Source organism: Hypanus sabinus, chromosome 9, assembly GCF_030144855.1.
Source record: "Hypanus sabinus isolate sHypSab1 chromosome 9, sHypSab1.hap1, whole genome shotgun sequence".
NCBI classification, from domain to species: domain Eukaryota; kingdom Metazoa; phylum Chordata; class Chondrichthyes; order Myliobatiformes; family Dasyatidae; genus Hypanus; species Hypanus sabinus.
Genome location: NC_082714.1, coordinates 94,116,122 through 94,129,893, shown reverse-complemented (window position 1 = coordinate 94,129,893; position 13,772 = coordinate 94,116,122). Strand labels below are relative to the sequence as shown.

Genomic DNA, 13,772 nt, shown 5'->3' with positions numbered 1-13,772 from the left:
TATTTCTTTGTTTATTGCCTGTGCCACCGTTATGTTATTATTCAGCGACCGATAGACAACTCCCACCAGAGACTTTTTTTTCCACTACTGTTCCTAATCTCTGCTCAGATGGATTCAACATTCTGCTCCTTAGATCTTATATCGTCTCTCACTATCACCCTGATCTCATCTGTAATTAAAACCGCTACGCGATCTCCCTTACCATCCTACCAATCCTTCTGTATTACCTGATTTCCCTGGATATTTAATTCCCAATCTTCTCCAGCTTGCAACTACGTTTCTGTGATGGCCTCTAAATCATACTGTTTGGACTACAAGTTTACTGATCTTGTTACGGCATTCAAATAAAGTGCCTTTACACTCCTTGCGCTTTTAAAATCTTGTAATCTTTTACTCTTTTCCACTTGAGTTTTCTTGACTCCACTAATACTTTTCTCTTTTTTGTTTTTCGCTTTTACTTTATCCAAATAGTTCCTTTTTACTTTATCCATACTTCTCCAATCTGTCGAACCCACCCCTACTATTTGTTTCAAGCCCTATCCACAGCGCTAGTTATGCGTTTCGCTAAGAATTCATGTCCCATCACGTTTCAGGTGGAGCCCGTCGGATTCCTTCCTGAAAAGTGGTGACAATTCCCCATGAATTCAAACCTACTTCTCCCACGCCAATGCTTGAGCCACACATTTAACTCTCTAATCTTCTTGACCTCCTGTCAGTAAGGATTTCTTTCTGTACCTTTAGTGGGAACGTCTCATGACCTGGAGTGAGAATTCAGGATCCCAGACTCCAGCGGAGATTGCGCAATCAACTTTTGAACTATTACATACTAGCGGCTCACCACCAATTCGGCGTTTAGATGACCAAGAAAAAAAATCTAAATTTCATGCCAAAATTTAATTTATTAAAGCAGTAGTTAAGACAAGGGTCAGTTTTAATCTTAGCAAGCTGTACATAATCAGGGATGGGAGTACAGATTAACCGTTGTTCATTATTACCGATTGGTCTGAGACTGAGGGAGCTCTCAGTGAGGCTTTGGATAGAGACATCCGGGAATATGACAAATGCTCATGCGGCCAATGGATGGCGCCGTGAATCAATTGGACCTCCTGCTTTCTTTCGAGTGTGCAAGTTTTCGTCTCGGTGGGTCTGGCTTTTCTCTCCCGCACTGTAAGTTGGTCAGCTTGTGCCGTTACTAACACTTCAAAACATTTAATCATAATACTCCATTGCTGTTCTTGCTCCGCACATAAGAAACAAGGTCTAAATCTGTCGTTGTTCACGGCGGATAATATTCGCTCTGCCTTTCCAGATCACTTAGTATCAATCGCCAGCTGGGCGTAGATCTGTAAGGGAATGGCATGAGATTGGTTACTGTATCACTCCCCACCCTGCACCATTCCTCGCCAGGCTGTGTGTATGAGGAAATTTAATCACGCGTTAATTCCAAATCAAAGGGATGTGATATTATGGAGCAAAGTTTCATTCACCTTTAATTTCCCTGATTACAGCCAAACAACTGTCCCTGTGATGTCCTCCTGATTTCAATATTATTTTTCAGTCCGTACTCTGTGTAATCTTGTCCAGTCGTGGACCTAATAAATCCATAATATCCTAAGGCCCATGGACGTCCTGCTGTTCCTTAAATGCAGTGTCTTCCGGCCTTTCATCTTCCATGTCTCCCTTCTCATCTAATGCCAGCAGCACCAATGTCCTTCCCTATCTACTATATGTAAATCCCTTCCGTCTCTGCACTGCTTAAGCACCTGCACAGCAGCCTATTTGCGTAACCCCTCCCGCCGGTATAACACTCCGTGTGACCCCCTCCAGCCTCGAAACCGTCTATCTGTGTAATCTATCTAATCTTTAAACCGTCTTCGATCTGGGTAATTCGTCCAAATCCTAAACCCCTTTATCAATGCTGCACACTCCAACCTCAATCTCCTCGCCGATCTGTAACTCTGTTAAGCTTTTTCTCTGCAATTGAAATCTCCTCAAATTCCCTGTCCAATTCCATTCCCTGTTGCATTCTTTCTCTTCTTCCGCAACTCCACTTCTCAAGATATCTGCTCTCTGTTGTTGAGGACTAACGCCAACATTGTCAATGTTCACTGCTGCGGAGCTGGACACCCGACCGCTCCTCGTTTAAAGACACCCCCCCCCGACCGGGTGGGACCAGCTACGGGTCAAATGAATTAATAGTTTGGTGTTAGATTCTGTCTATTGTCGCATCTGGAATGTGTTTTAGAACAATGAATCCTACACTAAGGTATAAAAACAACAGTGTTGTTGTGGGTGACTTCAACTTTCCTAACAGAGTGGGATCTTCTTAAAGCAAGAGATTTATACAGTGCAACATTTGTTTGCTGAATCCTAAATAGTTTCTATATCAATCTGCAGATGTTCCAACAAGAGGATGGGGCAAAATTGAACCGGAGTTTGATAATCAGCCTGCCCAACCGACTGAATTTTAATGGGAGAACATTTAGGGAACGGTGATCACAACATAGTTTTTTTCAGATAGCCGTACATAAGAATATTATAAATACCATTACATTCGAACAGGATAAGTTAGTGAATATTAGACAGAAACTGGACAGCGTCAATTGGGAACAACTGTTTTGGCGCAAGTATCGAGACAGACAGCGGATCCGGTCCAGAAGGAAAGGCAATCTTTTGGTTAAAAAAATGCTTGCAAAGCTAAAAAATCAAACAGAGCCTCTGAGAACTAGTAAGTAGCTAATGTTCCAGTATTTTTGAAAGGAAATAGGGATTATCTTGAGAATTTTAGACCAGTGATATTCCCGTCAGTGGTAGGGACGTTACTGGAAATAATTCTTTATGATCGGATTTATGAGCGTTTGGAAATCCTGTCTATATGCGGGGCAAGTGTTGTCTTCCTAATTTGATTAAGATTTTAGAAGAAGTGACGATGGTGATGTCTTGTAGACAGAGCTATGGATATTGTCTACATAGAATATTGTAAGGCGTTTGACAAGGTTCCATATAGGAGGCTCAATTGATGATTAATATTGCATAGGTTCTATGATTTGGATTCAGAACAGGCTTGCACATAGAAGACAGAGGGTACATGTCGAAGGGACTTATTCCAGCTCCGGGGGCTGTGTTCCGCATAGATCTGTATTGGGACCTCTGAGATACGTGATGTATAAAAATGACCTGGATGAAAATGTAAATTGGTGGATTAGTAAGTTTGCAGTTGATACCAAAGTATTGGACAGTGTAAAAGGCAACCAACGGATACAGATCAGTTGCAGATACGGGCAAATGACAGAGTTTAATCACACCAAGTGAGAAATGTTGCATTATGAAGGGTTGGTACACTATTAATGATAAGACCCTTAACACCAGTGACATATAGAGGGATTTTGGAGTTGAGTTCATATATCTCTGAATTCCATTTTGATCGGCTTCATTATTGGATGGATGTTGAAGCTTTGGAACGAGTGCAGAAGAAGATTTTTGGGATGCTGTATGGAATAAAGAGCATCTGCTGTAAGGAGAGTTTGGCCCTGCATACGAATTCTTACATTGTCAATAATCCCTCCCATTCTTCAAGCAATCTTTCTTATCCCCTACCATCAGGCAGGCGGTACCGGATTACTAAAACAAGAGCTTTTAGGGTGGGAAACAGCTTCATCCCACAGGACATAAGACTACTAAATTCCCTGCCACCCCCCATGACTCAGCACGTATGAAGTGTCATTGGCGTTATACTGTTTACCTTTGATTTGTGCCGTATGCTTTAGATTATTTGTTAAAATATTTGTGGTTATTATGGCTATATGACTTAATGTGTGGTTTGTAATTTGTATGTACTGCGTGGTGCAACTTGGTCCGGAGGAACGCTGTTTCATTTGGCGATATATATATGTACAGCTGAATGACAAGAAACTGAACTTGAACTTGAACTTGAGCAAACGTGTTTTCTCCGGAATTTCTGAGACTGAGGGGCTGTTTGTCAGAGAGTTACTTACTGTGAGAGACACAGATAGAAAAGGTAGCCAGAATCGCTTCTCTACATTGTTGGAACGAGGCAAGCGCTTAAGGTAAACTGGCTTAAGTTCAAAGGAGATGTTTTAACACAGAGAATGGTAGGAGCCCGGAATTCGCTGCCCAAGGTGTTGGTGGAGGAAAATGCGATAGAGCGGTTCTGCATACTTTACGATAGGCACATAGATGTGCTGGAAATTGAAGAATATGGACATTCTTCAAGCGGAAGTATTTAGTGCAGTTGCGTATTTGATTATTAATTCAATTAGCTCAATGGAACATCGTAGGCTGAAAGAACTGTTCCCGTGTTGTGCTATTCTGAACGCAAAGCTATTACCTGCTTGTAAACGGGATCATTGGGTACAGGTGTGGAGTCCAATGTGGTATTCTACTGTTGTAGCCCATTCACTTCAAGTTTCGACGCATTGTGCGCTCAGAGATGCTCTTCGGACACCATTGCCGTAACACGTGATGATTTAAGTTACCTTCACCTTCCTGTCAGCTTGAACCAGCCTGCCCATTCTCCTCTAACCTCTCTCTTTAACAAGAAGGTTTCGTCCACATCACTGCCTCTGTTGATTGTTTTTTTTCTAAACCAACCTCATTAAGCACTACAGAATAGTATGCCAGTAAACGCCAGCGTATCGCATTAACGGGCAGGTTTACAGGTGTACTTGAAATTGTGTGTACTTACATCACGTTCTCGATCCTTTCGCCGGGTGGTGGTGCTTTTGCCTGCCGTTTCTCCTTTTACTGATTGAAAGAAATGTTTTAAAATGAGCTTTTTTTCGAAGGGAGAAGTTCCGTTTGGCGAGAAGTTCAGGTCATGATTGGGTTAAGGCCAAAACGTTACCTGGTTTGCGTTCCTTCCGATACCTTCTAATAGCCACAGTGGTCGCCCCAACAGCAAGGAACACGAGGGTCGCCGCCAGACCAATTGAAAGCACATGACAGAGTTGGAGCTGCAGTCTGTCTGAAGGACATAGAATCAACTTTCAATTAAAAATAATTTATCGTTAGTTCCAATCTGCATTTCTTGGCCTGTGTGTTCTGATTACTCAACAGATTGAACATAAATTCAAGGTATTATCAGAATCAGAATCGGGCATTTGTCGTGAGACTTGCTGTGTTGCTGCGGCAGTATATTGCAATACGCAATAATCAAAACTATAAATTACAATAGGAGTTATATGTATGTGTCCGGCTGTCTGTCCGTCTGCAAATTAAATTAGTGGAAAAAGAGAGGGAATATCCTGAGGCAGTATTCATGGGTTAATTGTCCATTCGAATATCTGATGGCGGACGGGAAGAAGCTGATCCTAAAACTTTTCAGACTCTTATAGTTCCATCTTGAGAGAAGCAATGCGCAGAGGGCATGTCCTGGGTGATGTGGTCCATAATGATAGATGCCCCTTTTTGAAGCATGGCGTTTTGCAAGTGTCCTAGATACTAAGGATACTGTCGGCCATCATGGAGCTAGCTGAGATTACAATTGATATACTTAAAGAAGAGGTTGTTGGTTTCTCGATTAACAAGAGCGTCAGAGGTTTTGGGAAAGTCAGCAGAATAGGCTTGAGGGCTTCAGTGAAGCAGCGACGATGGAATAGCGGAGCAGACTCGATGAGCTGAATAATACAACGTCTTGTGGTCTTATGCTTTAATCTCTCATTTCTTCTGAATATACTGACCTGAGATCTCTAAAACAGTCTATCCAAATGGCTCTCTACTCGTCACAGGAACTGGCCTTTCGGCCCAACAATCCCACACTGGTACTTGCGCTTCCGGTGGCATTTAAATGTTTTTCAACTTCTGCTCTAGTCTGGTACTGGGTTAATACCAATAACATTAACGGTCCTCACTGCAACACTTCTATCAAGGTTGAGGAGTGTGGTCTCTGATTACCCTTCGCTTGCTGGCCAACGTCATTCGCTGTTTGTCGCTCTGTCTCGGATATATTCGCTCTATTCTATTGTAAAGGTAGCTCGTTACTCTAAGGACACGATTTCGATCCAGCTCGGGAATGTCCCCCCTGTGAAGTGTGCACGTTTCCGCGTGATCATGTGACATTCCACCAGATATTCCCGCTGCCTCACAGTAAGGAAGGCGTCGCTGGTAACAATGTGGCAACAAAGAATCAAAGGAAGTATGATTTCCCTTTCAATGCGGCAAGGTTAAAGGGGATACAATGGTCAGACATCAGGGACAGTGTGCTTCAAGTCCTGACTCGGCCAATAACAAACACGAGATTAAGGACTGTAAGAGCCTGAGGGAATGTCATAGAAAATGATCTGCTTGGTCACTTTCATTTACAAGCTTTGTATCTGGGTCTAATTTGGAATGTAATAAATCTTGGAAGATTATAGCAATTAGTATCAGGTTTATTGTCATTACATAAACCGAGATGCTGTGAAAAGTTTGCCATCCAGACAGATCATATTGCACATGAAACACAGACTAGCACAAAAGGAGACACTGATGAATGATTGCAGTTGCAAAGAAAGCGTAGTGAAGGTGAATAACAAGATGTAAGAGCCATGACGACTAGCTTTTGAGATGAATAGATCAGAGAACGGAAATCCGTACAGCACAGTACAAGCATAATGATGTTGCGCCGACCTTTTCACTCAAAGATCAGTCTATTCCTTACCTTCTACATTATCCTCCATTTTCCTTTTATCCATGTACCTATCTAAATCCTGTAAGAACACTGTTCAAAGGGCCCATAGAAATATACATCCGGTCCAGAGCGATTTGAGTTTAAAATTTACTAACTTCTGAGATTATAACAAATATGACAGGTAAAGGCGAACTGGAAACTACAGGGTCGCGCATGTTCAGAGGTATTCGATCTGTCACAGCTAAGCGCGCCCGACGCTGGGAAGCGATATATTGGCCTGGAGAGGGGAATGGTTAACCGACAGAGTCGGCGGTGAATAGGTCATTTTCGGGACCGAACTACTTATGTCTTGTGATGAGTTGAATGTTTTGTAACCCGTTTCCCCCATGAAATAAATTCTGAGGTGACTATGGGGAAACTTATAGGGCTGTGTGGTAACGTATCGGTTCGTGAAACAAATTACAATGCCGGCTGAAAGATCGTGGCTCGATTCCTGTTGCTGTCTGTAAAGAGATTCTCCCGGTAACCCCGTGGGTTGCCTCTGTGTGCTCCGGTTTGCTCTCACATTCCGAGGACATTGGGTTTGGGTTAGTGAGTTACAGACATGGTATGCTGCCGCCGGAAGCATGGCGGGACTTATGTGCAGCCCCAGCACACCTTTGCCGATTTGGTTTGACGCAAAAGACGCAGCTCACTGTATTTTTCGATGTACACTTGACAAGTAAAGCTCATCTATCCAACAATTATCGCAGTCGTGCGTCGGGAGATGAGTATTTTCAAGGACTCTACAACTCATTATTATTTATTAACATTTATTATCTGTGCGATTTGACTTCTTTTTTACATTGGTTGTTTGTCAGTTTTCGCTATTCATAGCTTTTAACAAATTCTGCTGTATTTCTTTCTTGTTCTACTGTGAATGTCTGTGATCTCAATGCGATATATCGTGACATATACTTACTTTGATAATAAATGTACTTTGTAGTTTGAAGAAACAAAAAATGAATTATTATGAATAAAAATCAATGATAATAAATCTGATTCTGATTCTGACCATTTCTCTCAGCAGATGGGCAAACCAAGAGGTGCCCATTAAAATTTAATTTTGAGTGATGATGAAGGAAATGAGGGAAATGTATTCACTAGGAGAGAGGTGAAAGTTTCCAGGATCGGTGGCGAGGGGAGAGAAGCTCTGCTCGCATTAACACAGTGTTTGAATGCAGCAGTAGAGCCATTGGGGCCACGGAGACAGCGCTGTAGAGCGGGATAAGTTGATGCTAGGCATTAACACAAAGGGCCGAATGGCCTCGCGTCATAAAGCTAATGGGAATCGCTAGTTTCTACGATACCTGTCCGAGCGGAGACACTGTCACTGACCAGCTGTCCAGTGGCGCAAGAGCAGACGGCGCCGCTGCGCCAACTTTCCACCGGGATCTGGAACCGGCTTCTAACGCTGTAGCCTCCGTCCGGATCAAATATCGGGGGATCAACGCGACCTTCTTTGGTATTTCCTGATATGTTCCAGCGGATTCTCAGCGAGTGGGAAGACACGCCTCTCACCAAACACATCAATGTCACCAGTTGCATTTGAGCAATTTGATCCGCTTGCGGCGCTAATAAGAATATGTTGGGAGGCTGTGCTGAATGCAGAAAACACAACAACACTGTATTAATTGGATGGCCAATTTTAATCACCGTTTCAAAAACAGGCTATTCTGGTCATCTTCCCCGGGGTGGCGGTCAAGTACATAACTATGCTAATCCTAGTTTATAAGGCCCTCTGTCTGTGATAGTTCGCTCCAAAACTGAGCGAGTTGCTGCATCGCTACCCCTCAGGGAGTGAGATCCCATCGCCCCTCGGAGAGAAACATCCTTCTTCAAGCCTTCTCTAAATTTCCTAGCCCTCCTCTATATAGGTTTATCGATACATTTACCAGCGCCTCGGCAGCAGAGCGTTTAGCGAAACGCTATTATACATCGAGGCGGAGTTTGGAGTTCAACCCCGGCTTCCATTGTAAGGATTTTCTCGCCCTGAAACGAAAATTCCTCGTGGTAAGGTAGGTTTCCTCCGGATGATCCGGTTTCCTGGCTCCGTCGAAAATCGTACCGGTCAGTAGGTTAATTGGTCATTGTATGTTGACCCGGGATTAGGCTCAGCTGATGTTTCACACTTCTATCATCTTACCCTCTCCGCCCCAAGGAAAACAAAGCAACGTTACAGCCGCTCCTCGCAAACGAAACGACATCGTTGTGATAGAGACACACGCGGGGAAGCAGACAATATGGATTATCATCTCGACTAGTGGGCACCAATCATCATTAATCCCATCTTCCTACACTTAGCAAAGATCCTTCTCTCTAAGTAATCACTGAACACATCTAGACACCTCTTAGATGCTGTCAGCAAATCTACTGCAACCATTTTATGATGGTTGATCCTCTTCAGCTCCCCACGAAAATCTTCTACCTTAGAATAAATCTCTGCTCTTTTGTATGTCTACCTCAAATGTGTGGAAGGGCTTCACGCTGCTTACTTCCTGTCTATAACCTCCCTGTCTCTCAATTCAATAACCTGACTAATGAAAGGCCAATATCCATTTCCCTTCATAATCACAGTATGTACGTGAGATGCCACCTTGAATGATCACTGGATTTGTAATCCAAGGACTTTCTCTACCACAACCTCTATGTTTCTCATCTACTTTCTTCATTAATCCTACCAAAACGCGTCCACTCGCGCTGTTCCGGGTTAACATTAATAATGCATTGCATCAACACTTCAGTATCACCCCTTGGACAAAGACTAAATTTCACACTATCGGCACTATCCACTATTTCACCCTTCTTTGTATTCTCCACAAATTTACTGATCTTGCTTCTGAAATCAGAATCTAAACTATTCAAGAATATTTCAAAGAGCCAAGGTTCCACCATCTATTCTTGGAGAACACCGCGAGTAACAGGCATCCAACCTTCTCGTGCCCTTGTTGCCAGTCTAATGTGGAATCGTTTGCCAAATTGCCCTGGTCCATGTCTATGTGGAACCTTGTCAGAGGCGTCTCTGAAGTGCATGTAAAACATACATTGATTGTACTCTCTATATCATAGACTTGGCTACCTCTTGAAGAATTTCGATTCAGATTTCTCAGATATGATCAGCTACTGACACAGTAGCTGTCTCTGATTAGACCTTGTCACTGCAACATATTATTAATCCTGTCCTTTGAAGTTCAGTCTTTTAAGATCCCTACCACTCATAGGTCTATTTTTGCCAGTCTTTTCCCTGGTACTCCAACTGCTACCTTCCTGGAGCCTCACATGTACCGCGCGTACATTTGCAATACCTCACTTAAAGACCCAGCAATCTCACACTTTGCTTGCCACAAATGCTTCGGATAGATCCGGTGATTTTTGACTTTTAATGCCGCTGTGGCTTCAAACGTTTGTTCTTCATTTATTGAGATTTACACCAAAAGTTCACCTTTCCCTTCACTGAAGCCTCCATCTAAAAGATGGGCTACCTTTGTGAATTTTGATGAAGCGTACTCATATAGGACCATTCCAATATCTTCTGCCTCCAAAGACAGATTCGTCCGTTGCTGGTAATGGGCTTTAATATTTCCTTGGATGATCTTTCGCCCTTGATACACTTCTATGTGGCTTGCAGATAAACTCTTATCTGCTTGCCATTGATATTTTGTGACTTTAATTAATCTGTCTTTTAAGCATCGCCTTCCTTTTTGATACCAGGAAGGGCTTCGATAGTCTTTAACTTTCTATACATAACATGCGTTTCATTTTTTGTTTACTTTGTCAATCCTCAAAAACCTTGTTGCACATGGTTTCTGAGATTATGTCATCTTCCTTTGACCCTCACAAGAGCATGTTGGCCCTGAGTTCTTCCTATTTCTTCCATACACATAGGGGCTTACCGACAAGGGGCTGTTCCCTTGAACTCTATCCTGCTCCTGTCTAATATTAACGAACATGGATTTGCCCAGTCTAAGAGGTTTATTTCTGGTTCATGCGAACTTTTATTTTCCATAACCACTTGAAATATGTGCAGTCACGACTACTATTTCAAAACCGCTCCCCAGCTGAAACTTTTTCAAAATGACGAGCCAGAAGGTTGTGCATCTGTTGAATTCATTGCTGCAGGGGTCTATGCAGTCCAATGCTTAAAGCCGAGGTTGATAGGATCTTAATTAGTAAGAGTGTCAAAGGCTACGTGGAGAACGCAAAAGAATGGGATCGAGAGGGAAAATACATCTGCCATGAAACTGATGAGATAATTGATAATCTTATCACAAACTTCATTCACTTAGATCCGACCTGAGCCTTTTATGATGAGCATTAAATATTCGAGAACTTCGAGGACGCAAAACTGTTGAATCCTCTCTGTATCCTCTCCAGCGCAATCGTGCCCTTGCTCCAATTAACGCATTGGCTCCAATTTTAACAGACGACTCCAATTTCGGTTTGATTAACGTGTTATACAGTTTGAATATACCCACTTCCTTGCTCTTAGATTCTATTCCGCGGCAACTGAAGACAACTATTTGGTATGTTTGCTTCACCACCTTGTCTCCAAGGCTCCTTTGCTACTCCTGTTCATTATATCTGTTGCCGAGCTTCCAAAACACTTCGCCTCAAATTTCCCAGATATAAACTTCATCTGCAATTGTTCTGACCACCTTTATGGGTGGTAGCGTAGCGGTTATGGAAACGCTTTACTGAGCCAACTGTAAGACTATTTTTCAATCTACGTCGGTACATGTAAGGGGTTAGTACGAAACGCGTAGATTTTCTCCGGGTGTTCCGATTTCCTCCCACTTTCTAAAGACGTGAAAATTAACTCGTAATTGAAAGAGACTGATGCCGTGCTGTATCATTAAATTAAACTGAATTAACCTCATCAGTCGCTCCGTTGCTCAAACCTAATCTCCGCACTTCCAACAGCATCACAAATTCCCGTCTCAATTATACCCTCTGCGTACACTATATGGCAAAACGCTACCATATGCAGTCACAAACCACGAAAGGAGTAGGGTTGGGCATGGTGTTCGTAAAACTTCAGTGCGACCGTAACTCAAACAGAATTTCCCCGGGAGAAGAGGGACCTCCGGAATTGTGCTACACTCTGGGTCAATTTGAAAGTGGCCCATTACAGAGGACTCTGGCGAGCTGCTTTCAGCTCCTACGCCCTGTAGGGTCATGGACTTTTAAAAAGGGTACCGAGATCAGCAGAAATGCTGAACTTGTTTCTGCGGGTTACCTGAGACCACGAGATTGGATCCATTGCCGAACTCGCCATAGAGCTGGTGTGCGCAGAAGTAGATTCCGGAATCATTTTGCTGGACGTTTTCAATCTCCAGGGAGTAAGTGGCCGATTTTTCGTCCACCTGCCCCGAGAACCTCCCCTGCGCTTTCACGAATTTGCCCACCCTATAAACGAACTGCAGATGCCTTTGGTCACTCCGTTTATACCAAATTATAGAAGAAAACGCACCGGTGTCCCGGCTACAATTCAGGATGGCCCGACCTCCGACAGGGATGGTCTGAATCGGCGGAAACTGGAACAAGGCGGCCTGAGACATAGAAACTGAGAGAAGGAAGATTTGATCACAGAGTGGATTTCTCACAGCGACTTTATCCGCGCGCCATCTTTTTACGAATTGAGTATTTGGAACACAGAAAGAGCAGCATGCTCAGTCTCTACAGTTAATTGTTTTACCGGCTGCTCTGCTCTCATAATTGCATCTAAATCCCCTTCTTAAAACTCCATTACAAATCCTTCCAGTTACTTCATTCCCTGGTGGGAATTAATTTACCGCACCTCCTCTCCAGCGTAATCTAACTTCCTAATTCTACCTTCTTTCTCCGATTTCGGTATCGGTGGTTAAACAAAAATATCGACATAGAATATAGAACAGTACAGCAGAGTAACGGGCCCTTTTGTGCTGAACCAATTAAATTAATAACCAAGTGACCATCTAATCTCTTCTGTCGACACAACGTCCACTTTCCTCGTATCAATGCGCCTATATAAACGTATTATAGAAATCCCTAATCTGTCTGCCCCTATCACCTCCCCAGCGTATTCCAGGCACCACCGTTATCTGCACTTCACATCTTCTTCGAAACTACACCATTTCAACTTAAATGCATGTCCTCTGGTATTAGAATCCACTGAATTATTCCACCAAATCCCTTCAGTTAGTTAACGATCAGCATTCCCTCGAAACAAGCTGCCCAAGCTCTTCTTTTCTCGGAACTCGGGTCGCTCACCTTGCACTAAAAAAGAGAGCGCGAAGACCGCGCAGCATCTCATTGTTCGTGACCGAGTTAAACTCCGGGTCTTAATCGCAGACGCGTGTTCATCGGTTTGTAAATTTGACGCAAGGGAGGGGGCGAGATCCTTTGTAATTGATGAGAAGCAAATGTAATGCTGATTAGTAAATGTTTGGTTGTATTGGAAAAAGGGAGAGGCGTTCTGCGGGTTTCCTGTTTACTCCGGGTCAGGTACACGCAGATGGAACGCGGTTTGCAAACACATAGAAAATATACACGCTTACTCGCTTTGGTCAGACCACACTCAAAGCACTCTACACAGTGCTAACTCTAGTCTGTGAGACTATAGACAGAACTCTGGTTAGGTTTATCATGAAGGCCTAATTAGGACAGGAAGTCTACCTCCAGAAAAGTACATACAGTTGGGTGGACAGCTACTATCTCGGGGTTAATTTTAAAACTAGAAGTGTTTGATGAAGTGGTTTAACGATGTTTCCATGCGGCGATGGTTGTGTTGAAGGCGGGTGAAGAAGTTTCTAAAATGTATCACGCCTCTTGCGTTCCAAAGCTGTTTAAAACACAATGGTGTGTTTTTCTAATCGATGTTGCAGCATTGTAAAGGCACCGACCAATATTTACACAGAAAGCTCCCACAAACCATTCACGTAATGCTGTCTGGTCTGGATTGATAGACATTGGCTCCAGGGACGGAAAGAGCTCACTTTCTCCTGTTTTCAGTGGAGTGGTAATGAATAGACCGGCTTCAGTTTAACTTCTCGCCTGAAAACCGCACAATGGGCAGCGCGGCTCTTTTTCACTCGGGATTCCTTCTGGATATTTCCACAGAAGTTGA

The 13,772-nt window shown here is 43.2% G+C and overlaps 1 protein-coding gene across 1 annotated transcript; it reads right to left on the bottom strand.

Moving 5' to 3' along the window:
- Window positions 1-912: 912 nt before the first annotated feature.
- Window positions 913-12,991, bottom strand: LOC132398869 (immunoglobulin alpha-2 heavy chain-like). The gene is made up of 6 exons (XM_059978703.1): window positions 12,917-12,991; window positions 11,904-12,230; window positions 7,978-8,268; window positions 4,865-4,984; window positions 4,706-4,764; window positions 913-1,343 (listed from the first exon to the last, which is right to left on the bottom strand). Exons 1-6 carry the CDS (start codon window positions 12,957-12,959, stop codon window positions 1,311-1,313), a joined length of 873 nt encoding a protein of 290 aa, XP_059834686.1. The 5' UTR covers window positions 12,960-12,991; the 3' UTR covers window positions 913-1,310.
- Window positions 12,992-13,772: the final 781 nt, after the last annotated feature.

Bases quoted from the DNA above. Each gene is read 5' to 3' on its own strand.
- LOC132398869 (XM_059978703.1), bottom strand. From the start codon at position 12,959: ATGAGATGCTGCGCGGTCTTCGCGCTCTCTTTTTTAGTGCAAG. The intron at 8,269-11,903 runs GTAACCCGCAGA...TTCTGCATTCAG, and splicing joins ATCCAATCTCGTGGTCTCAG to CACAGCCTCCCAACATATTC. The intron at 4,985-7,977 runs GTATCGTAGAAA...TATGTCCTTCAG, and splicing joins CAGTGTCTCCGCTCGGACAG to ACAGACTGCAGCTCCAACTC.